The sequence below is a fragment of the Meleagris gallopavo genome, chromosome 17 (assembly GCF_905368555.1).
Source record: "Meleagris gallopavo chromosome 17, MGAL_WU_HG_1.1, whole genome shotgun sequence".
NCBI lineage: Eukaryota > Metazoa > Chordata > Aves > Galliformes > Phasianidae > Meleagris > Meleagris gallopavo.
The window spans coordinates 1,339,764-1,359,712 of record NC_139420.1 but is presented as its reverse complement, the minus strand read 5'-3'; the positions used below and the strand labels follow the sequence as shown (position 1 = coordinate 1,359,712).

Genomic DNA, 19,949 nt, shown 5'->3' with positions numbered 1-19,949 from the left:
CAGGCTCAGAGAGCTACTGAGGAACTCGTGCAATGCCCAGAAAGCATGCTGTCTCCTACTCTCCTACCTACTCATACTTACTCCTACTGTAAGCAGTTTTTTAAATTATTATTAGCTTTTTTCACATATATTAACATCCATTATTCATTTCCACATGCTGAATTTGGTGGAGTCTGTGACATCCCACTGGGCTGATCTGCACCAAAATCTGCTGTGAGAATCCCCTCCTTTGGCCACTTGCATATAGATAATGTCCTCAACAGACAGAGCAGCCTCGGAGCTCAACAACACGAACAAGAAATGAGCAGAAACTCAAGTAAATCATCACCTGGTAAAGTTCCCGTACTGAGACCAGCAAGCAGGCTCATATGAGCAGCAGAGCTTGAAGCAGCAGCAGGCAGTGCCTCCTCTGCTGCACCACTGGTGTGTGCACCAACAGGAGCAGTGCATGCTGGCATCCAGGAAAGTGCAATCTGCACAGCCTAAAGTAACGGGTCACAACAAAAGGAAAAACCCACCAGGAAAAGATGCTACCAGTACACATACTGCATGCTTTGCTCCTAAAGACAGACATCACTAAAACTGCTCAGGATGAAAAAAACCAACAGCAAATCTGCGCAGATCTGTCCAAGTATTTCTGAATGGACAGGACTTCAGAGACAGCCTAACAGCAGTTGCTCAGTTAAGTGTTATTTTCATCACAGACACAGCTTGGCAGCAGCACGGAGCGTGTGTCTGGGATGGTCTCTGACACAGTACTAGCATTCCAAGATGCACAGGCCAAGTTACAATATGGAGATATCCTAAAAATATCTGATTTTGCATGTAATTATTCACTGCTAACAGAGAGCAGGATTAAGTTTGAGATTCGGTAATAGACTACAAACTGTTCCTCTGTACAGTGACAGATTCTGACAGGGACATCCCCGCGGCACCCTGCTGCCATGGCAGGGTGTAACAGCCAAGGGCTGCACAGCAGCACGCCCATCACAGCCGCACGTTCAGAGTGTCACATGAAAAGCAACACGCAGCTCCCGAGACAACCTCAGCGTGCGCCAATCTCTCCAGGTGCAGGAAAATGCCGGCACTGAGATCCCCTTTTTTGACTGTGAAACCACGTGAACAGAATAAACACAGCACGCTGTGAGCCGAGTTTGTGGCCAAAGGCAACTCGTGTGCTGCGTGTGCCCGCGAGGCCCCGGCCATGATGAGGAGCCCAATGACAAGGATGGGTTTATACACGTACCAGTTCTTCGAGCTGAAACGGCGCGGTATCCTGAAAGGGTTCGGCGGTCCCTAAGCGTGAGGGGCATTAAAGCCAGCAGTCAGCAATCACGTCACACTAAGCCAAGAGCGCTGCTCGGCGTCAAACGCCGCTCTGATTTAAGAAACCGCTTGGCAAAACGACATCTGCATTTCGCTCTGCATACTGAGCCACGAATCCCGCACCAGTAAGGAGCGCCGTGAAACACCGAGAATTACATTACGGCACAACTTAAGGAGGTTAAAAACGCGGCCACGCGCATACCAGCACCGACCCCTCGGCCCCTCCAGCGCACAGCGCGCACAGCCCCGCACAGCCCGCACGGCACCGCACAGCCGAACCCGCGCAGCCACCCGCGGCTCGAACCCCGCGCTGGGTGCCACGGCCGGACCACCGCCCCGCAGCGCCGGCACTGCGCTCTGCCATGAGGGGACGTGGAAGCGACAGAAAACGGGGGCAACAAAAAGTTTCGTTTCCCCCCCCCACCCACCGCTCCTTCCCTCGAGCAAATCTCGACGCGCCCGTCAGCTCCTCGGGCTCCGGGCTCCGTTACATAAAGAACGCACGGCAGGCGCTCCGGGCGCCGCTAACCCGGCCCGGCGGCGGCCGAAAGGGAGCGGGGCCGGGGAGCCGCCGGCCCCCGCGGCGGTACTTACGTGAAAACGAAAAATAAAGTCGTCGAACCCACTAACAAGGCGGCCGCTGTGGAGACGGGGATGTATTTGGTCGGTTTAAACCTCTTGCCGGTGCTGCTGGGCATCCTGTGGCTTACACATCACTGAGCGAGTCCGAGCCGGGAGGAGCGGCCGGGAGGACGCGGGCACAGCGGGGCCGGGCGGCAGCAGCGAGGGCCGGGCCGCGGCTGACCTCCGGCACAGGAAATCCCACCCCCGGCGCGGCCCACCCGGCGGATGTCGGCCGCCCCTTCAGGCGGCGCGGGAGGAGCGCGGCGCGGCCGCTCCCCGTGCCCGGGCCGCTCCCCGGGTTTCGCGCGGGGCGGCGCCGAGGGGCTCGGAGGGGCGGTGCGGGCGATCGGCTCTTCCGACGCGGCGCCGCTCCGGGCCTGGCGGAGCTCGGAACAGAACAAGAAAAACTCGGGAGCGAAAAATAAGATAAAATGAGTGCTCTCGGCTTTGCAGAGTTTGCAATAAAACCGAAGGCATCGGCTTTGAATGTGTGGCAAAGCAGCGCGAGCACCGGCCCGAAGGCACGCGGTTACGCGAGAGCCGGGCTCTGCCCCGCGGCGTCATCCGGCGCTCCGCGGCGCTGGGAAGCGGCGGCAGCCTCGGGCAGGGCGCTGCCACGAGCCTCAGCTGCAGCGCGCCGGGCGGGCGGAGGCGGGGCGCGAGGGGCTGCGGGGCCGGCGGCTGCTCGGCACGGGTCGCCCGGCACGGAGATGGCCGGTCCTTCGCCCCGCGCCTAACAGGACGGCCGTTTTACAGAGCGCCACGCGGTGCTGAGCTGGAAGCCTTCCGGCACACGCAGCGGCGCGACGAGCCGAAGCAGGGCTGTGCTCGGGCAGCATCTGCCCCGCCGCGGCTGGACGCGGGTCGCTGACTCTTGAAGTACACAGGAAAACAGAAGACGCCTTTTAGGAGCATGCTTTGGCCACCCACACAAGTCAGGTCTAAATAAAATTCCCCGGAAGAGCTTGCAGGTTAGCAGTACTTCACCGGTACCGCAGGATTGGGCCAGGACCCGGTCTGTGCTTAAAACACCGGTTCTTGTTTGTAAGTGTAACAGTGTACACCACAAACCTGAACTCCATATGAACAAAAAGTATTTCCACGAATGCAACTCGCACTGAGGGACTGCTGAAGGCTGCGTGTTCAGGAGACCACTCGTTGATACTCTATACTTATTCACATGCTGAGAAGTTACACAATTCTTCCCCTTATCTTCTGGCTCTGAAATGATACATCGTTGAAGATTTCAATGGCATCAGTGAAGCACTGGGTTACTCCCCTTCCTTCTATTTCGAAGCAATAGTAATTTTAGCTAAGTCCAGTTTGGAAGAACTTTAAGGCAAACCCCCCAGGCTATTGAGGAGCCAGCTGCTAGGCTAGAAGACTGGAACATTCCTCAGCCAAGTGCTATCCAGAGAAATAGCATTACCCGGGCCCTCATCACTTGGCTTCTGGAAACTGCAGGCTTGAATGAATGGTGTTAGCAATCCATGAACTGCAAACATGGACCAATTAACCTAAGCAGGAAGGGAAATATATGAAAATCAGTTAAGTATGCACAGGTAAAGGGGGGAGGGGGAGGGGGAAAAGAAAGAAGGTAATACAGTTAAACAGACTCTGTCAATACTAAGAGAAACATTAAGACAAGAACACTTAGAATATAAAGACAAAGGATGCTTCCTCCTGCCTTCTGCACTACTTTACTGAAACCAAATCCACCCGTGTTGCTGCCTCCGTCATACTCTGCCCCACAGGCTAAGAACACATTCCCAGCAGAGATCTTTAAATAAAAAGCAAATCCTTTAAATGAAAATTTACATTTATTTTGAAATTTTTAAACGTCATTTCTATCAATTTAGACACAGTTTGACAATATCAGATCAGAGAATTTACAGTGACTCATGAATATCAATTTGGCTTTTACATTCAAATGCTACGTACTTCAAAAGAGCTTTGCTTTGTTATTTCCAAACCAGAAACACTGAAGAACACCGTAGTTTGCCTTTTGACCATCTTTGTTAATTAACAGACTTTTAATGTCTGCTGTACTTGGAGGGGAACGTGTACAACACTAAAGGAATTACTTTGTTTGAATGAAGTGAGTACCTTACTTGCAGTTCCACATTTAAGACTACTGGTTCATGGTAGCATCAAAAGGCAGTACTAAGCAGAAATACAAGTCGTTCTTTTGTTAAAATATGTTTTCCTCAGGCAGATTGCAGAGCCCAATCTACTTAGAAAGCCTTTTTATGAAGACAAAGGTCTCACTAGCCAATATTAACACCATACAAAGTTTAGCAAGATTTGTTCAGTTTTCATACTTTTGAGAATAGTAACATAGAATTCCATTGCTATCTAACACTAACCTCGTATTAGTGGTTAACAACAAAATTCAATTAATCTACCCAACTTAAATTGTGTTGATTTCATCACTTTATATATATTTTCTCCTACTCTCTAGCAGTAACTTGAAACCAGGCAAGCAATTAACGCTTGTAGGAAAGAGATTTGATCAACTTGCTCATTACTGGCAAGAATTGTGCCCCTTCAGTGTGTACAACGTGATTACCTGACCTAAGAGAATAACTGAACTTCTCCCTTCAAGAGGGACAAACTCCTAGAACGCATCCCGTAAGGTCATCACCTCTCCAATTCTTAAAAGCAATGTTAAGCTCCAAGGCCCTGAAAAAAAACCAAAGGCTTATAAATTTTAGAGTGTAACTGTTATAATATGCTGACTGCTGGTACTCCAACATTTAAGACTCCTTTGCATACATCTTAATATAAGAGACCAACACCGCCTTCATCAGTCAGCAAGAAGCACATTGTGGAAGATCTGGGACCACAGTTACAACTTTGTGCTAGGCTCAAGCATTTCTAACATCAATGACTTTCATGAGCAGTAGAGCTGAGATTTTGTTTTCTAATGGGAAAATAATACTCAGGTCTCATGTAATGTTTGCTCCCCACCTTTATTTTCCCTGTCCAATGGAACACCATTAATAGTGCACCAGGAATGCTCTACTGCCTGATGTCACAAATCTGCTGCAAGAATTTCAAGAATCACAGGTGTGTTTCCTGCTCAGGAACAAAGAGCAGAGAAGAATGTGAAAGGATTGCTGTATAGTTTCAGAAGACATGTATGCCATCCTAATCTTCCCTGTTCATAAAGTCTGTTAATCTAGTTAGCCTGGGTAGGACAATATGCATCTCAACACCCAATGAAACAATTGTATTCATAAGCCTTTAAAGTATATAGAAAACTCAGTTCTATCCTCTGATGCTGTTTCAAGTTTGTTTTATTCACTCTTTTGGATGACCATAAATAAGTGTTTCCACTATGGAAAAGAAAGTTAGCACAGTACATTTTCATGACTGGGGAATGGATTTTCTGAAGACATCTTCAAAAGGGCAAAAGCTTAGAAAAAACAACCTGAACATTGAATTCAGTTCCTTATAAAGTCCCTTGTAAAAATAAAAAAAAAGAAAAAATATAAAGAAAAACTGCAAGGCCCAGGATGATTTATTGCTTTTCTTCATTTTCCTTGGTCTCTTTCTTCTCAGCTTCTTTGTTCTCTTCCTTTACAGAAAGCTCCTCTAGTTTTTCAGCAACTTTATCAGCACTATCATTTTGGTCTGTGCCTGCCAAGAGATTGAAGAGGGGGAAAAAAAAAGTTACACACAGGAAGTAGTCAATTTTCCTGTAACAGAGGAACAGTAAAGGTGGAAGAGGATAGGGAGGAGAGACAACCTGTATTTAGAATAAGAGCAAAAGCAACTTTCCACTGAGCACTGGAGTGACTCATTCTGTTTCTTCTTTACTAATTCCTTCCAGTGTCAGAACTCAAGAAATACCATTTGAATATTTTAATCACTAAACGAGTGTCAAATCGTACTGACAGAGTATACATAACATTTGGTCAGCTTTCATGCTACCAGTAACAGACTCCATGCAACAAGGAAATCTCCCAAGTCCCCAGCTTCTTGTCTTATCTCAAATGAAAGCCACCCTTCCCAACACCCCACCTCCCATTTTGAAACTGGGACAGACAGGAAGTTCCTAAGAGTGAAGGATTCTGATCTGAGTATCAAAAGTGTTGATCGCCAACTACTTGTAATCTGTACTTCAGGAAGATGGAAGTGTTTATTTCACAAGATATGCTATCTTGTAACAGACAATTATACAACGCGACTCATTAAGCTATTCAATAAAGACCTGTGGAGCCATTCTACCACTTGAAATACATTAAGTATTAGAATTGAACATTCTATTTCCATTATTATGTAGTTGTGGAATTCGGGATGGGAAACTGGAAGGAGAAAACATCACTGTGGTTAGAGTGCTCACAGTTCACTTGTGTACTATAAACCAAAAACACTTCTGCAGCAGCTCCAAAAAAAAAAAAAAAAAAAAAAGAAGAAGAAGAAGAAAAGCCATGTCCCAGTAGCAATTGTAACAGCCTTCCACAAGAAAGAAGGCATTCATCACGCCTGTGAGTGATTACTCTCGCAGACAAAAAAGCACCTGAACTGAAGGCTGCAGTTCGGTACAGAGTGAGTCTGCTCAAGCACAACGATACACTGGGGGCTGTAAGCACTCAAACAGAAGAGGCACAACATTTAAGACCTAACCCTTACCTTTTTTTGCTCTCTTGTCTACTTCATTTCTGCATTCTTCAAATTTTGCCTTGAATTTCTGTGCATCTGTTTCAGTAAAGATAGAATACTTTTTCATTAACTTTACCTCCTTGCAACACCGAATGTTTCTCAAGTATCTTCCCTCAAAAATCAGACGCTGTGTAAACAAAACTTGTAGGTACTTATAAAGTGATTGAGTTAAAGATCATGCAAAAAGCTCTACAAAATTTTTCAGACACTTCTTTGTGCAGATCTTGAGCAGCAAATCTAAGAAAGCCTCTTCATACCTTCAAAATATTTGAAATAAGATTCCAGAAGGAACTATTCTGTGGTCAGTACGACTCCTAGCTGCCCCGTCCCACAAAAATAAGAATACAGCAGAATCCTAACACGACTATGCACAGAAAACTGAAGATTAGCTATGAACTACTGGTCCTTCTCCACTACATTACACCCCAGAGGAGCACCATAACACAACTTGGGGTCTCAGCAACAAGTGCTAAAGATAAAGCTTGAATACTGTACTAGTGAGACAAAGACTTGAATTCAAGTTAATCTTGACTACAATAGCTAAGGAAATATGATCTTTCTTATGTTTTGGTTTAAGTTACCATAAACAATGTTTATACACAGTTAATACAAGCAACAATAGATTGCCAGTCTGATCAGTCAAGGTACTTAACACTAGAACCATAGGAACAGCAATCTGGTATGGCAGCTTGGTATCACTGACCACACGAGGTCACTGTTGCCCCACAGGAAATTCAGAAGCCGCTGTGAACTAGTTCAAGAAATACTAACTCCTTTTCAAGCAGCACAAAAAAGGTATCTGAAGGGCTGACTTCTGCCTGTTCGCCCATCATATGCTTAGTGAGCATTATGTCTGCATGAAAAAACTGAAGCTTAAAAAGTTCTTAGGGCATAAAGCTCAGTAAATGTTACTGAAGGTCTAGTTGTTATACCGTACATCAACACATTCAGTAAAATATGTAACTGACTTCTCCCAGAGAAAGCAGCAATTAGCTAATGCTTCTAGGCAGCAGTAAGGTACCGTATCTAACAGTGTTTTGCAGTAGCATTTAGAGTACAATACAACCATAAGTTCAGCAGCTGTCCACTCACTTTCCGCGTTTAAAAACCGGATTGCCAGAAGCTCAGGCTTGGGGCATTCATCTGCAAAGTCAGCATGTGTGTTCCAGACCCATGCCCTGTCGCTCCCAGCATTAGGCCTCAGCTCCATTAGGGGTGTGACTGAAAAGCAAGCATTAGAATAGGTACAGAGCACAATAATACATGTTTTCCACACCAGCCTTCGTAAATCTGAAGGACTTGTTGCTTACATAATGCATTTTATAGAGAATTACTTATGGATAAGTAAAAAACAACAGTGGCATCCAAATATATTTTTCTTTGCATCCTCCAATAAAATGACACAATGTATAAGAGAGCGCTAGATTCTCTATGGTGCATCTTAATTCTGTCCCAAAACAAACAACTTCTGTACTTACTCTGAGAGATGCAAGCATTAAGCACAACCCTTAAGAACAGTCAAATGGTTTAGGAAGAAAAGGCACTCGGAGAGAAAAAGACCATTCTTTTGCACACTGAGAATATCGTATACTACGAGAAAAATAGTTATTCCTACACTTAGTCATCTAATCAGGCTCACTACTCTCTCATTCAGAGCTTTACTACAAGGGATTACAAAATTCTGCACTGCTGTAAAAGGCATACAGCGTATTTTGAGCCCATTTGTTCCTTACCACAAAATGGAGCCCTTTCCCTCCAAGACACCACTGTTACTTAACCCAACTGAACAGGGGAGCTTGAGCATTACTGCTCACGCCACTCAGCCCTCTCCCAGCGCACGCAGAGTTCAGGCATGTATATTCCTTGCTTCCCCCCATCCAAATGCCTGGCTCTTGAGTTTAGTTCAGAAGAAATCTAAAGACAGTCAACTCATTTCTTTGCCTTTTTTTTTTTTTAAATAAATTTAGAGATGGGATTACACCGTTTCACTTAATGCTTGTAAAAATGAAAAGGGTCCTTTTGTCTGCCCGCACATCACCACATATTCAGTAAAGGAATCTATACTGCAAGCAGTTTTTCCAGGAAAAACATCTGATTTTGTGGATATTTTCCTAAAGAAAAGGTTGATTACTGTTACTGGTTGGTGACTGTGCTACTTTTGTATTTGCCTTTTCTTTTACCAAAGCCAGGAACACCTGTGCTCTGATTGTTTGACCTTCTGTAAAGGTTTGCCCACAGAAAAATAAACATCGCTTCTGTTCCCAGGTCTGTATTGTTAAATTAAGCAATTATTTCAAATTACCTAAATGTAGCTTAACTCCAAAGATACTACATACTCTATAAATATCAAAGTATTACCAAAGCTATCAAGCAGACTAATGTGGTAATACTTCAAGTTAATAGTTAGACTGACTTTAAAATTTGTCTCCTTTCATGTTTATTTCTATTTAAAGAGCAAAGTAACAATCCCCTGTTGCTCCAGCAGATCTCAATGCACATTCTTTTTGAACATTTTGAAGTTGGCTGAATATACCTCTTCCCAAGAAGCAGAGAAATGCAGCCAGACTAGCTCAGCATCAAAGTATCTGCTTTCTAATGGTTAAATAATCACTTATACAACTTAACCACATAAGCAATAATTATTTAGTGCTCTGCATTACTTTCTCATTCTTTCATGAAAAAGGTCAGCAAACATTCCTTATAATAATCAGTATTGAGGTCCAGATTTTCTGTGATATTAAAAAACAACAAAGCATTGGGATCAATGACACTGTGTTTGTCTATCCAGTTAAATTTCAAAGTGTCTTCAAACATCAGCACTCTTTAAAATTAAGAACTTTCATACTCAGTGCTGGAGGCCATCATCAAACTACAGCCTCCTTCTGTTCATAAAGGTGAGCACTCATGTTTTGATACATGTCTTTTGTGGACAGAGCAAGAAATGACAGTATTTATAGTCTACTGTAAGTTGGACACTTGCTTTAAGAGGCAGCAATTCTCTAGATACTGCTAAAAGCCACTGGGCTCTTAACTTTCCATGTATAAAACTCCATCAAGCTTAACTTAAAAAAGCACAAAACAATAGCATGTATAGCAATGCATAACATACTGTAATGGTTGGCGCAGATTTTTAGAGTTTTATCCCTCCTCATGAGGAGGCGAATTGTTCCCTTCTCCTTGTGCTTCAGCAGTTTTACATCACCAGTTCCTCGTTCTTTCCATTCTGGAAGGTCATTCTCAGATGCAAATCGAAACAGCTTTGCTCGCCTTAAAGAAGGAAGAACGTAAGAAGTCAGCCTGCATGTAACAGTTTATTGAAACAACACATCCACCTGCATGGTACAGCAGATATTTTTTAAGCCACGCAAGAAAATATTTTGAAAGAACCTTAGGTGGTCCTGTGTGGAGCCAGGAGTTGGACTCCGTGAATCTTACGGGTCCCTTCCAGCTTGGGATATTCTGTGTGATTCTGTGACCACTGCTTTTACTCAGCATGCAGTGTTAGAAACTGATACATACTCAAGTTTACTTGCAAGCTGTGAGGAATTCTTTAACATCTACACTGGTTTGTTATATTCTGGACACACTTTGGGAAGTGAATGCATTTGGCATTTTAAATTAATGTACAAATAACAGCTTTTGCTATTCATAGAGTTCCTACATTAGGAATACAACTGCTACAGCCAGCCAACAGTAGTTTTAACTCCAAAAATCGAGTAGCCTGAAACTAAGGCTCTTGTGTAATTCCAAGCCCAGTGTTTGATGCACCATTTACAAAGTCCCTCGCCCTCTAGAATCACTCCCTTCCAAACTCCCAAATCCTTGTTATTGCTGCTCTTCAGTCAGGTACAAAGAAAGCCTAGTGTTGCACCGCAGTGCAGCTTACCAGCTTTAGAACATCATTCTTTAATTTTTCAAGATGCCAGTGTGCCAAAGGGGAAAAACAGGAATAGTTTGGGAGATCAGTCAACACTGATCACAGAGTTAGCCTGAAGAGCTTAAGACATTGCTAAAGGAAAGGAAACATCTGCTCAAGAGACACTAGTTCCAAATAGATTTTTGTCTGGGATGTGCCTGGGTTCCACACTGGTCTTCCATTCCTTCTGCACTATATGTTTTAGACTACTATCACATACCTTCAAGCCTTTAGTTATTACCCATGTTAATGTTTTCTTTCAGGCTAAACGAGACAATATTAAAACCAGATTCATGATGCCATCTCCTTCATCCTATTCCAGACCTTAATCAGTTCCTCGGGAGCAGTGCTGTCAGTCCCCCCCAACTCAAACTCTGCCACTACAGTGAACAGCAGTCAACTTACACTGCTGCTTCATACAGAGACTCCTAACAAGTTATCCAACTTCATTATAACACATCCAAGCTTAAGTATAATAAGTGGTTAGATAATGTGTAGAAGTGTTCTACTTACATCTTAAAGAGCTCTTCCTCATCCTCTTCCAGAGTTTTTATTTCTTGCTCAGGAAGGGAAACTATGGGCTCAAACTGAGGATCGTGGTTAGAATCATCTGCATTTTCAGTAGAAGTATCATGCTCCTCGTGTGCTTCCTGGAAGGGGGAAAAGCAAAAAAAAAAAAAAAAGAAAGATAAATTTGCTGCATACTTATATTCAGCTATTCAGCAATTGCATCTCAGCAACTGAGACGTGCTCCAAAAATAAACCAAATTCACAGTTGACAATTAATTGCTATGTGTCGATGTGCAGTTAGACTAAGAAAGAAACAGCCTTGTGCTGGTTTTGTTTTACTATCCTGGCTTCTGGCTGCTGAAAAGTCACTTCTCCAATCATTTCTCCAGCATGATGCGCTTTATACTATTAACGAACGCACTACCTTGTGGCTAACAACCTATCGTTAATGGAGGATAAAAACATCACTAAAGAAACCACCTCTACCAGCCCAAGTCCATCAAGAGAGGCAACAGAAGTTCATTGTTCTCATCCTACATGTCAGAACTCCCCACAGTCAGAGAGATTTCTGCAGCACAGCAGCAACAGTCACAAAGTTATTTAAGTTTACTTCCTTCAACACCGCACCCTTTGAGGAGCTTTGTTTTTAATCGGAGGCTAAATGGCCAACATAAGGCTTCCTATGCAGCTGCTCGGGGTCCGCCCGCACAGCTCAGGAAGGCTGCAACCCGGTGAGGAGGCACGGCATCACGGCCGCGTGGCACGCAGGTGTGTCGGTAGGAGCGCTCAGCGAAGGAGCCTTCAAGGGAGAGCGATCTGCAAACTTAACAAGGCCACAAACAGCGATCTCAGGCGGAGAGAGGCGATCCGCGTCTTTTCGTCGGTGCCGCTCGAACAACACAAAGGCGAACGCACCCGCAGGGCGCACGCACGGCGCTCCCGGCCCGCGGGGCCTGCTGAGGGCTGAGGGGCGGCACGGAGCGCCGCGCTTCCACGGAAAAAGGAGAACGGGAAAGAACGCTGCAAAAAACTTTCGGTTATTCAACGAGCGCTCCGCTACGGCTCGGCGCGTCCCCGACGGAGCGGGACGTTAAGATTGAAGCGAGCCGCATCAGAGTGCGTGGGGAAGGGGAGGGGAGAGGAGCGGAGCGGCTCCAGCGCGGTACCGCGGCCCCAGCGCCACGTGCGGGAGCGGGCAGGCCGGTATCGCGACAGGCGGCACGTGGGCTGCTGCGGGCCGGGCCGCGGGGCGAAAAAAGGCGGAAGGAGCGGGAACGGCCCGGGGAGCGGGAACAGCCCGGGGAGCGGAGCTCCGCCCGAGCGCGGCCCCGAGAGCGGCGCAGCCCCCGTCGCCTCCGCGCGGCTCGGCCCCCGACCGGGCCTCGGCCCCGCGCGGTCCCCGCCCGCTTCCGTTGCCCCCCATCCCCCACCCCGCTCCCGCTCCGCCGCCCTTTCTCCCTCCCGCCCGCCGCCCTTCCCGCTCGGCGCCCTCCCGCCGCCGCTCACCTTGGTGTCCGCCATAAGGCCGGGCTCGCTGCACTCCGCTCGCCGCCGCTGCGCTTCCTGCCGCGCGCCCCCGCCCCTCCCGCCTTTACCTCATTCCCGCAGCCCGCGCCGCCGCAAGGCACGATGGGAAACGCCCCCTTCCCTCCGCGCCGCTCGTCCCGCCCCTCCGCCTCGCGCGGGGCAGCACGGAGCCCCGGCCTGGCAGTTCTGCTCTCCTTTTCTTTCCTCTCCTTTTCTCTCCTTTTCCCTCCCTTCCTCTCCCCTCGGCCTCGCCGTTCCCCCCCCGCCGCGGCGGCCCGGCCCAAGATGGCGGCGGCGCTGAGGGAGCGCTGAGGCGGCGCGTCGCTCGCCGCGATTCGGTTTTTTTATGGGACGCGGCGGCCCCGAGGAGCGCCCTTAAGAGAAGCGCGTCGCGGCCGGTCTCCTTCCTCCCTTTCTCCTTCCGGAGCCGCTCCCGTCCCGTCCCGCCCCGCGGCGCCATGGAGGCGGCCGAGGGCGGCCCCGACGCGTACGGCTACACGCGGGCGGAGCTGTTCACCTCCGAGATCTACAAGGTGGAGATTCGGAACCTGCCCAAGTACGTCGGCTTTAACGACGTGAAGAAGTTCCTGGCCAAGCACGGGCTGAGCCCGCACAAGATCAAGCTCCTCGGCAGGCAGACGTTCGCCTTCGTGACGTTCAGGAGCGAGGAGCAGCGGGACGAGGCCGTCAGGGCGCTGCACGGCGCCGCGTGGAAGGGCCGCGCTCTGGGTGTGCGGGCGGCCAAGCCCAAGGCCGATCCCATGGCGAGGAAACGGCAGCGGGAGGAGCGGGACGAGGCCGGGGAGCCCCTCGGCAAGCGGATCGCCGACGTGGTCACCCCGCTGTGGGCCGTGCCCTACGAGCAGCAGCTGGCCGAGAAGCGGCAGGAGTGCGAGCGGGTGCTGCAGAAGCTGGCCAAGTAATGCCGCCGGTAACGCCGCCCTCGGCCCGAAGCCGGCCGCGCGCTCAGCCCGACGCGAACGGGGAGCCGCCGGGCACCGGGCACCGCCTGCGGCCTGGGGAGATGCGGGAACGGAACCGCACGGCACGCGGGGCCGCCGGCTCGGGCAGAGCTGTGCGGGGACGGCCCGACACCGCCGGGCTTCTCTTACAAGTTATCCCCTCGAGTTCGGTCTTTGCAAATCGAAGCGTTTGTTCCATCGTTTCCCTTAATTCTGTAGATAAAGCTCTGCCCGTGCATTGGGTGCACTGGTCAGTTTGGTACGCTAGTCAATTTGGCACCTATCGTTAAAATTGCACAAAGTCTCGTTTCTTGGCACTGCAGGCCCTGTAACATGAGAGCTCTGTTCCCCTGTTAAGCCACGGAAGGTTTTCCTCTGACCAGGAGATAACTCGTGCCTTTTGTGGGCCACAACAGGGGAGGAAAAAAAAAAAAAAAGTCTCCTGTAACTGTTAACCTCAGTTGATCCAAACGTGTACTTTTAAATTGTTGTTTCTGATCCGGGCAGGGAAATTGGAAATACCAACAGAGCGCTGCTGCCCTGGCTGTTTCTGCAGAAGCAGAAGTACAACAGAATGTGCTGCCCCATAGAGGGAGTGAAGGCCTCACCGTTACAGGTAACGGAATGCTGGGCCTTCAGGCAGCCATCCTAAGAGACAGGGAAGAAACTGAGGGTTTTTCTTACTCCCCCAACTAATCATGAATTGTAGGCATTGTTGCCTTTCATGTGAATACTGCCTGGAAAAGTTTGCTAGAAGCAGAATAATGTACCATTAAAAAGTCCCCACAAGCATGTTGTAGGCTAATGGAAACATGTTGCAGAGAGCACAGGAGTTTGCTCTTGGAATAGCAAGTCCTGTTTGTGCTTTTTCATTATGGCCATTAGTTCCCCTCCACCAAACCTGGGAGCATCTTCCATAGGAACTGCAATGTCCTGCAGGCGTGTATGAGCACCTGTGGCCACATGAGAGTTGTTTCAGGATGAACTTGGCATGTACAGATAGGTGCCGTATAAACCTCTTACATAACTTTATTTTAAACCTAGACTGAATATCGCAACAAATGCGAGTTCTTGATTGGGATTGGTGTAAATCAAGAAGACAAAACTGTGGGTTGTCGTCTTGGCAAATACAAGGGCGGTACCTGCGCTGTAGTGGAGCCTTTTGATACCATTCACATTCCTGATGTTGCCAAAAAAGTAGTAAAAGCTTTTCAAGACTACATAAGGTGAGCAAAAGTAAAATGAGTTACCTGTGAACATTTTGATGTCTCGGATACTCAAAAGTTCTCATGATATTAACTATGAACAGTTAGTTGTAAGACAGCTTCACGCAGAATTCTTATTAACAAAAAGCAGCCGCTTGCTTGGCTGATTTGGGAGAGAATCATCCTGCAAGACAACTGTAAAACATTAATTGGCGAGCAGCAATGCTTTCTTAAAAAGGAGAGATTTGTTAAAAAAGCAATTAAATCCTCAGCAATTGAAACCTCAGAATAACTGTGAAAATGGGCAGTTTCAACTTGCCATGGAGCCATGAAGGCACTTAAGACTTAAGTTGTTTCATTTTCTGTACATGGTGAGAGGCTGCCTGTGCTCTCTATGAGTTTAGGTGGATTAAAGTGGATGAGGATTATGAAAAGCTAAGGACAGATCGTGTTGCAGGAGGAGATAGGATCTACTTCATCTTTTATTCCTCAGTTAAGATTTGGAAGTCATCCTTTTCTTAACAAATTCATGTAGCTTCTGCTTTATGTAACATTTTTCATTGCTTTACCTGCCAAGCTGCTTTTATTTCAATAAACTATTGAATATTATCCCCCCCCAACCTTGTTAAATAACCGAGCTTCTGAACATTGCAGGTCAACCCCTTACTCAGTGTACAGCCCAGAAACCTACGAAGGTCACTGGAAGCAGCTCACGGTCCGTACCAGCAGGAATGGCCACATCATGGCAATCGTTTACTTTAATCCTCAGGTATTTCAGATGCACGACACGCTGCTTTAAGTTACATTAATTTGATTTTCTGAATAGCACATGTGAAAGAGAAATGGAATAGTTATTTGGTACTACTTTTCTACTTAAAATGGTCTGATACATGGAAATGAACAATTAATTTACATCAGTAAGTTATCTTCTCTATTATATACTGCTACTGTACAGGTGGCATGTAGCAAATAATTTCTTTTAAGTCACACAGATTATTATTCTCCCTCCTTTCCAATGAAACCTTTAGAAATTAAGCAGAGAGGAGCTAGCTGACCTGAAGGCCGCTCTGGCAAAACACTTCACTGAAGGGGCAGGGAAGGAGAGCAGCATTACTTCTCTGTACTTTGTGGAAGAAGGCCAAAGGTAAGGGACTCAGCTTTGGTGCGGGGAGTTTGGGCGGTGGCAGTTTAGTTGTCATCAACAGTAAAGTAGGTGGCACTTCCACACCCTTAGTTCATCTGTTTCTAATTCCTAAAGGTAACAGCAGCATTACTAAATAGCTGAACAGTTATGTACCTTTGCCACATAACTCCTGAAACTTCCACGTTCCTGTAGTGGTGCCTGGAAAAAGGCAGCTAGCATTCTTGTGGTGAACCCGCTGTTAGTGGGTAGCTGCCACAATGGGGAAGTGTTTGCTGCAGGAGATGGCTATTTGCTCTCAGCAGTTAAGTTCTGCCTCTTTTTAGGTCCAACTGTATTTAAATAGAACAAGAATTATAAGAAAAAAAACTCCAAGACCACATTCTGTAGAAGAACACAATAAATTACTATCCAGTATGTAGCAGTATAGTTTTTAAGATGACTTCAGCTTTGGGAAAAATGGCAACTAACATGCTTGTCTGCTTTTTTTTGTTTGTTTCTCCCCTTCCTCCAGGAAATCCCCCAATCTGGAAGACTTGCCTTTGGAACACGTGGCTGGCGATAAATACATCTATGAAGAACTTCTTGGCCTAAAATTTAGAATTTCTCCTCATGCATTTTTTCAAGTAAGGATGATTCTGAGCTGCTAACTTAACTGGATTTGCGTTATTGCCTTCAAAATTGGCTAATTCCCCATAACAAGATAGTACATACTTAGGAGATACAACCTTTTATACTTCTGTTGTGATTAAATACATTTGAGCATTGTGTTCTGCCGTTAAAACTCAGTAAATGAGCATTAATGTGTTTGGTGGGATGTCAAAGGTAGCTTCTCCTTTCACTCCTTCAGTATTTTGAGATCATTTGCTTCCTGTTGAGTGGCCTTGTACAGAACGTGCAGTAGCAGTTCCATGATCTTTGTAGTTCTTGTTTCCTTTTCCAAGAAGTAATTCTTCCCTCCCAGTGCTTTTAATACTGAACATGTAGTCTGTGCTGTTGTAATGGAGTTAAGTGCTGAAGCAGAAGGAACATAGAAACCAAATCATTGTATTTCAGAACCAAATGAAACTTTTGTAATGCTGTCATGACTTGGAAGTCAGCCACGCGTGACTTTAAGTTACACATGAATGGGACTTGTTTCTTAGAAATGAGGTAAAAGAAAAGCTGTTCTTCTTCAGGTCATTAAAACACATTTACTGCTTGTGAAGTAGACTGGTTTGACATCAATTTCACAGGTAAACACACAGGCTGCTGAAGTTCTGTACGCTGCCATTAGGGAGTGGGCACAGCTGAGCCAAGAAAGCACTGTGCTGGACATCTGCTGTGGTACTGGAACCATTGGGATTTCTTTGGCCAAGGTAAGTAACATCTACTCCTGGATATAATCTTCTTTTAACAGTCAGATGTGGATCTTTTGTTATGCTTGGGGTGTGTGTGTGTATATATAGATAGATAGATATGTATACACACATATGTATTGTAGGAAAAGGCAACAGCAGACAACCAGTTCTAAATGACCCAAAAAAGGGCGATGGTCACAATCTAGTTAAAGGAAGGAAAAAAATATAAATTTGCTTACCCATCCTAAGGCTCAGAGCTCACCAGACACTCCAGAAGGAGGGATCTCCAACTAGAGATGCTTCTCTTGTAGCTGCCAGCCCTTCAATGAGGCTTAGGGAGGGCTGGAACCAGACTCCACCCCTTTTGGTTATGCAGCTGTATTGCTTCCACCTGTGCTCTCAAGGCTGGCTGTGTCCTTTCACCAGGTGCTCAATCATTGGTTCAGGCTGTGACTTAGCAATTCCCATACACATATATAATTGATTTCTAATTAAGTTGTTTTCAGCTATTTATGAAAACTCACTCTTGTGTTGTGCGCCCTAAATTATCTTCAATTAAAAATCAGAAGAAGCCATAATTCTGTAGAATAGCCAAAATTTACTAAAAAAGATGTATCCACTTAACTAGTTGTGTTTTGTCAGAAATCTTTGGTTATGAATAACCAACGTTTCTTATACTTGCATCATTTTTTGGCATAGAGCTTGCTAGAACATTTGAGGAAGTCTGGAGTCTCCCCTTAGAAAATAAAAAGCCCAGCATAAGTAGAGTCTGTTACTTACCTGCTGGGATAAATGCTATTCATCCCCTAGTTTCAATCTTAAGAAGCCCCCATTATTTGCACAGGTTTCTTCTCAACTTTTTCTGGCTGCAAGACATGAGTTCTCTAGCCAGATGTTACTCCAAGTTCCCGTTAATTACTGATGCTATGAATAACTGCTACGTTTATGTGTCATGGGCTGATCTTTTCCCCTTCATTCTGTAGAAAGTGAAGAAAGTGATTGGAATTGAACTCTGCCAAGAAGCTGTGCAGGATGCCAAAGCCAATGCCCAGATTAACGGTTAGTTAAGCTAAAAGGCTAAAATCTTTGTTTTCTAGGAAGTGTAGGAGTTACTCAGCTAGTTCAGCTTATCAAAGAAGCCTGTAATTACATATTATCCATAATAATCTCGTCCATTTTAACAATATAATCTCTCCTGAAAACAAAATTGCATGATAATCTGTATGATCAGTTTTCCTGCTGACAGCTAGCATTGTTGTTTGTTTTTTCTCATAAATAGAACACTTCAATGCAATTGTGAAATGAAGCCACAGCTACCCTTATAAACTAAACATTAAACAGCAGGTATTTTTTGTGGGCTTTTGTTTTAGTCTAGATAGTGACACACACAGAAGTTACTGCTGTTTAAATAACTTGATGCACCAGTCAGCGATAATTTAAATTTCTGGTAGACTCAACAATTTGTCGTTTGTAAGGCATAAGGCTTCCATTTTGACAGTATTGAAACTTGGGAGTATTGAAAGATGCTGTAACTAATAACATTTCTTTGTTTTTATAGAACTGAGTAATATTGAATTTCATTGTGGGAAGGCTGAAGATATCGTTCCTTCCTTAATTAACGTATTAGCTCCCCAGAACCTGATTACTATTGTAGATCCACCTCGAGCAGGACTACGTAAGTTTACCTCCTTTGAGTTTCAGGTGCATTCTCCTACTTTTTTCTGGTGGGGTACCCAGGAAAATACCAATGGAATAAATAAAGTGCGAGGCTGTAACTATAACTTGAAGTGGTGGAGTACCACACCACTTCTGTTCGTGATGGAGCGTATGCTGGAATTTTTCTGGTCTATTGACACTCATATCCAGTCTCTTCTTTGTCTAGATTCCAAAGTAATTCTTGCAATTAGAAGAGCTGAACAGCTGAAGAAGCTTATTTATGTGTCCTGCAATCCTAGAGCTGCAATGAATAACTTTGTGGAGTAAGTACTTCTTGTATTAAGTAGACTAAGTGAACGTGGTAAAAAGAAAAAATCTTTGCTGCTGGGGAGGAGGGCTGAGATTGGCTTTTTATTTTTTAAGTCCTATTCATTACAGTTTACTTTCCATCTCGAAGCAAGAGGTGCTGCTTTGGGAACAGCCTACATACGAGGGTGCTGACAAACCCTATCATGGCACGAGGCTTGGGGAAGAAAAAGCTTGGAAGACTAGTAGTGATAAACAGCATAGTAAAATATTAATACAGTTCTTCCTCTTCCATCTTTCCTACCAAGCCTTTGCCGGGCCCCTTCCAACCGAGTCAAAGGAGCTGCCTTCCGTCCTGTTAAAGCAATGGCTGTGGATCTCTTCCCTCAGACCAAGCACTGTGAGTTACTGATACTCTTTGAAAGGGTTGAATATACAAACGGAAGCTCTGCTGAAGCAAAGCCTGATGCTGCTCAAGTTGCAGAAGCAGGTGACGACTCAGAGCACTTAGATGGTGCCAACCCAGCTGACAATGATGCAGACCAGGTGGCTTCTGTAGCTACAGGTACAGCATGCAAAGAGAAGGAACCAGCTTAATGGTGTGAGATACTTTCAGAAACTACTTTTGTGTCTTAACTGCTTCAACAGTGTTATTGCTGTAAGACCTAGGTAATAAATCTTAACAACAGAGTGGTTGCAAGGCTTTCACTTATTTAATCATAATACTAACCTGAATTCGGTTTAACTGTATCCTATTAGGGTAAATCC

The 19,949-nt window shown here is 45.7% G+C and overlaps 3 protein-coding genes and 1 non-coding gene across 5 annotated transcripts in view; 1 reads left to right on the top strand and 3 right to left on the bottom strand.

Moving 5' to 3' along the window:
* ZDHHC8 (zDHHC palmitoyltransferase 8) overlaps positions 1 to 2,548 on the bottom strand; it is a 91,068-nt gene extending 88,520 nt beyond the window's left edge. The window contains exon 1 of one of the 2 annotated variants that reach the window (XM_085238128.1): positions 1,921 to 2,548. In XM_085238128.1, the coding sequence (XP_085094254.1) occupies positions 1,921 to 2,024 (104 nt within the window). In that variant the 5' untranslated portion in view covers positions 2,025 to 2,548. The remainder of the gene's footprint in view (positions 1 to 1,920) is intronic. The other variant, XM_085238129.1, reaches the window with a different exon arrangement.
* Positions 2,549 to 3,751: 1,203 nt separating this feature from the next.
* On the bottom strand, positions 3,752 to 12,691 carry RANBP1 (RAN binding protein 1). Its single transcript, XM_085238138.1, has 6 exons — positions 12,551 to 12,691; positions 11,048 to 11,184; positions 9,728 to 9,885; positions 7,711 to 7,839; positions 6,589 to 6,654; positions 3,752 to 5,592 (listed from the first exon to the last, which is right to left on the bottom strand). The coding sequence occupies exons 1-6, from the start codon at positions 12,563 to 12,565 to the stop codon at positions 5,474 to 5,476; spliced, it is 624 nt and encodes a 207-aa protein (XP_085094264.1). The 5' UTR covers positions 12,566 to 12,691; the 3' UTR covers positions 3,752 to 5,473.
* On the bottom strand, positions 6,383 to 6,514 carry LOC116217281 (small nucleolar RNA SNORA77). The gene has a single exon (XR_004161630.1). It is a non-coding gene; the product is annotated as a small nucleolar RNA SNORA77 (small nucleolar RNA).
* Positions 12,692 to 13,029: 338 nt separating the features above from the next.
* On the top strand, positions 13,030 to 19,871 carry TRMT2A (tRNA methyltransferase 2A). Its single transcript, XM_085238133.1, has 11 exons — positions 13,030 to 13,490; positions 14,041 to 14,149; positions 14,578 to 14,759; positions 15,393 to 15,507; positions 15,767 to 15,882; positions 16,394 to 16,505; positions 17,115 to 17,237; positions 18,203 to 18,278; positions 18,778 to 18,894; positions 19,102 to 19,198; positions 19,490 to 19,871. Exons 1-11 carry the CDS (start codon positions 13,030 to 13,032, stop codon positions 19,776 to 19,778), a joined length of 1,797 nt encoding a protein of 598 aa, XP_085094259.1. The 3' UTR covers positions 19,779 to 19,871.
* Positions 19,872 to 19,949: the final 78 nt, after the last annotated feature.

What these genes read in the sequence shown, in the direction of transcription:
- RANBP1 (XM_085238138.1), bottom strand. An exon ending in AATCTGCGCCAACCATTACA is followed by an intron (nt 7,840 to 9,727) that starts GTATGTTATGCA and finishes CTTGCTTTTCAG; the next exon opens with TCACACCCCTAATGGAGCTG. An exon ending in CCGGTTTTTAAACGCGGAAA is followed by an intron (nt 6,655 to 7,710) that starts GTGAGTGGACAG and finishes TTACTGAAACAG; the next exon opens with ATGCACAGAAATTCAAGGCA.
- TRMT2A (XM_085238133.1), top strand. Translation starts at nt 13,030, where the DNA reads ATGGAGGCGGCCGAGGGCGGCCCCGACGCGTACGGCTACACGCGGGCG. An exon ending in TTTGTGGAAGAAGGCCAAAG is followed by an intron (nt 15,883 to 16,393) that starts GTAAGGGACTCA and finishes CCCTTCCTCCAG; the next exon opens with GAAATCCCCCAATCTGGAAG. An exon ending in TTGGGATTTCTTTGGCCAAG is followed by an intron (nt 17,238 to 18,202) that starts GTAAGTAACATC and finishes TTCATTCTGTAG; the next exon opens with AAAGTGAAGAAAGTGATTGG.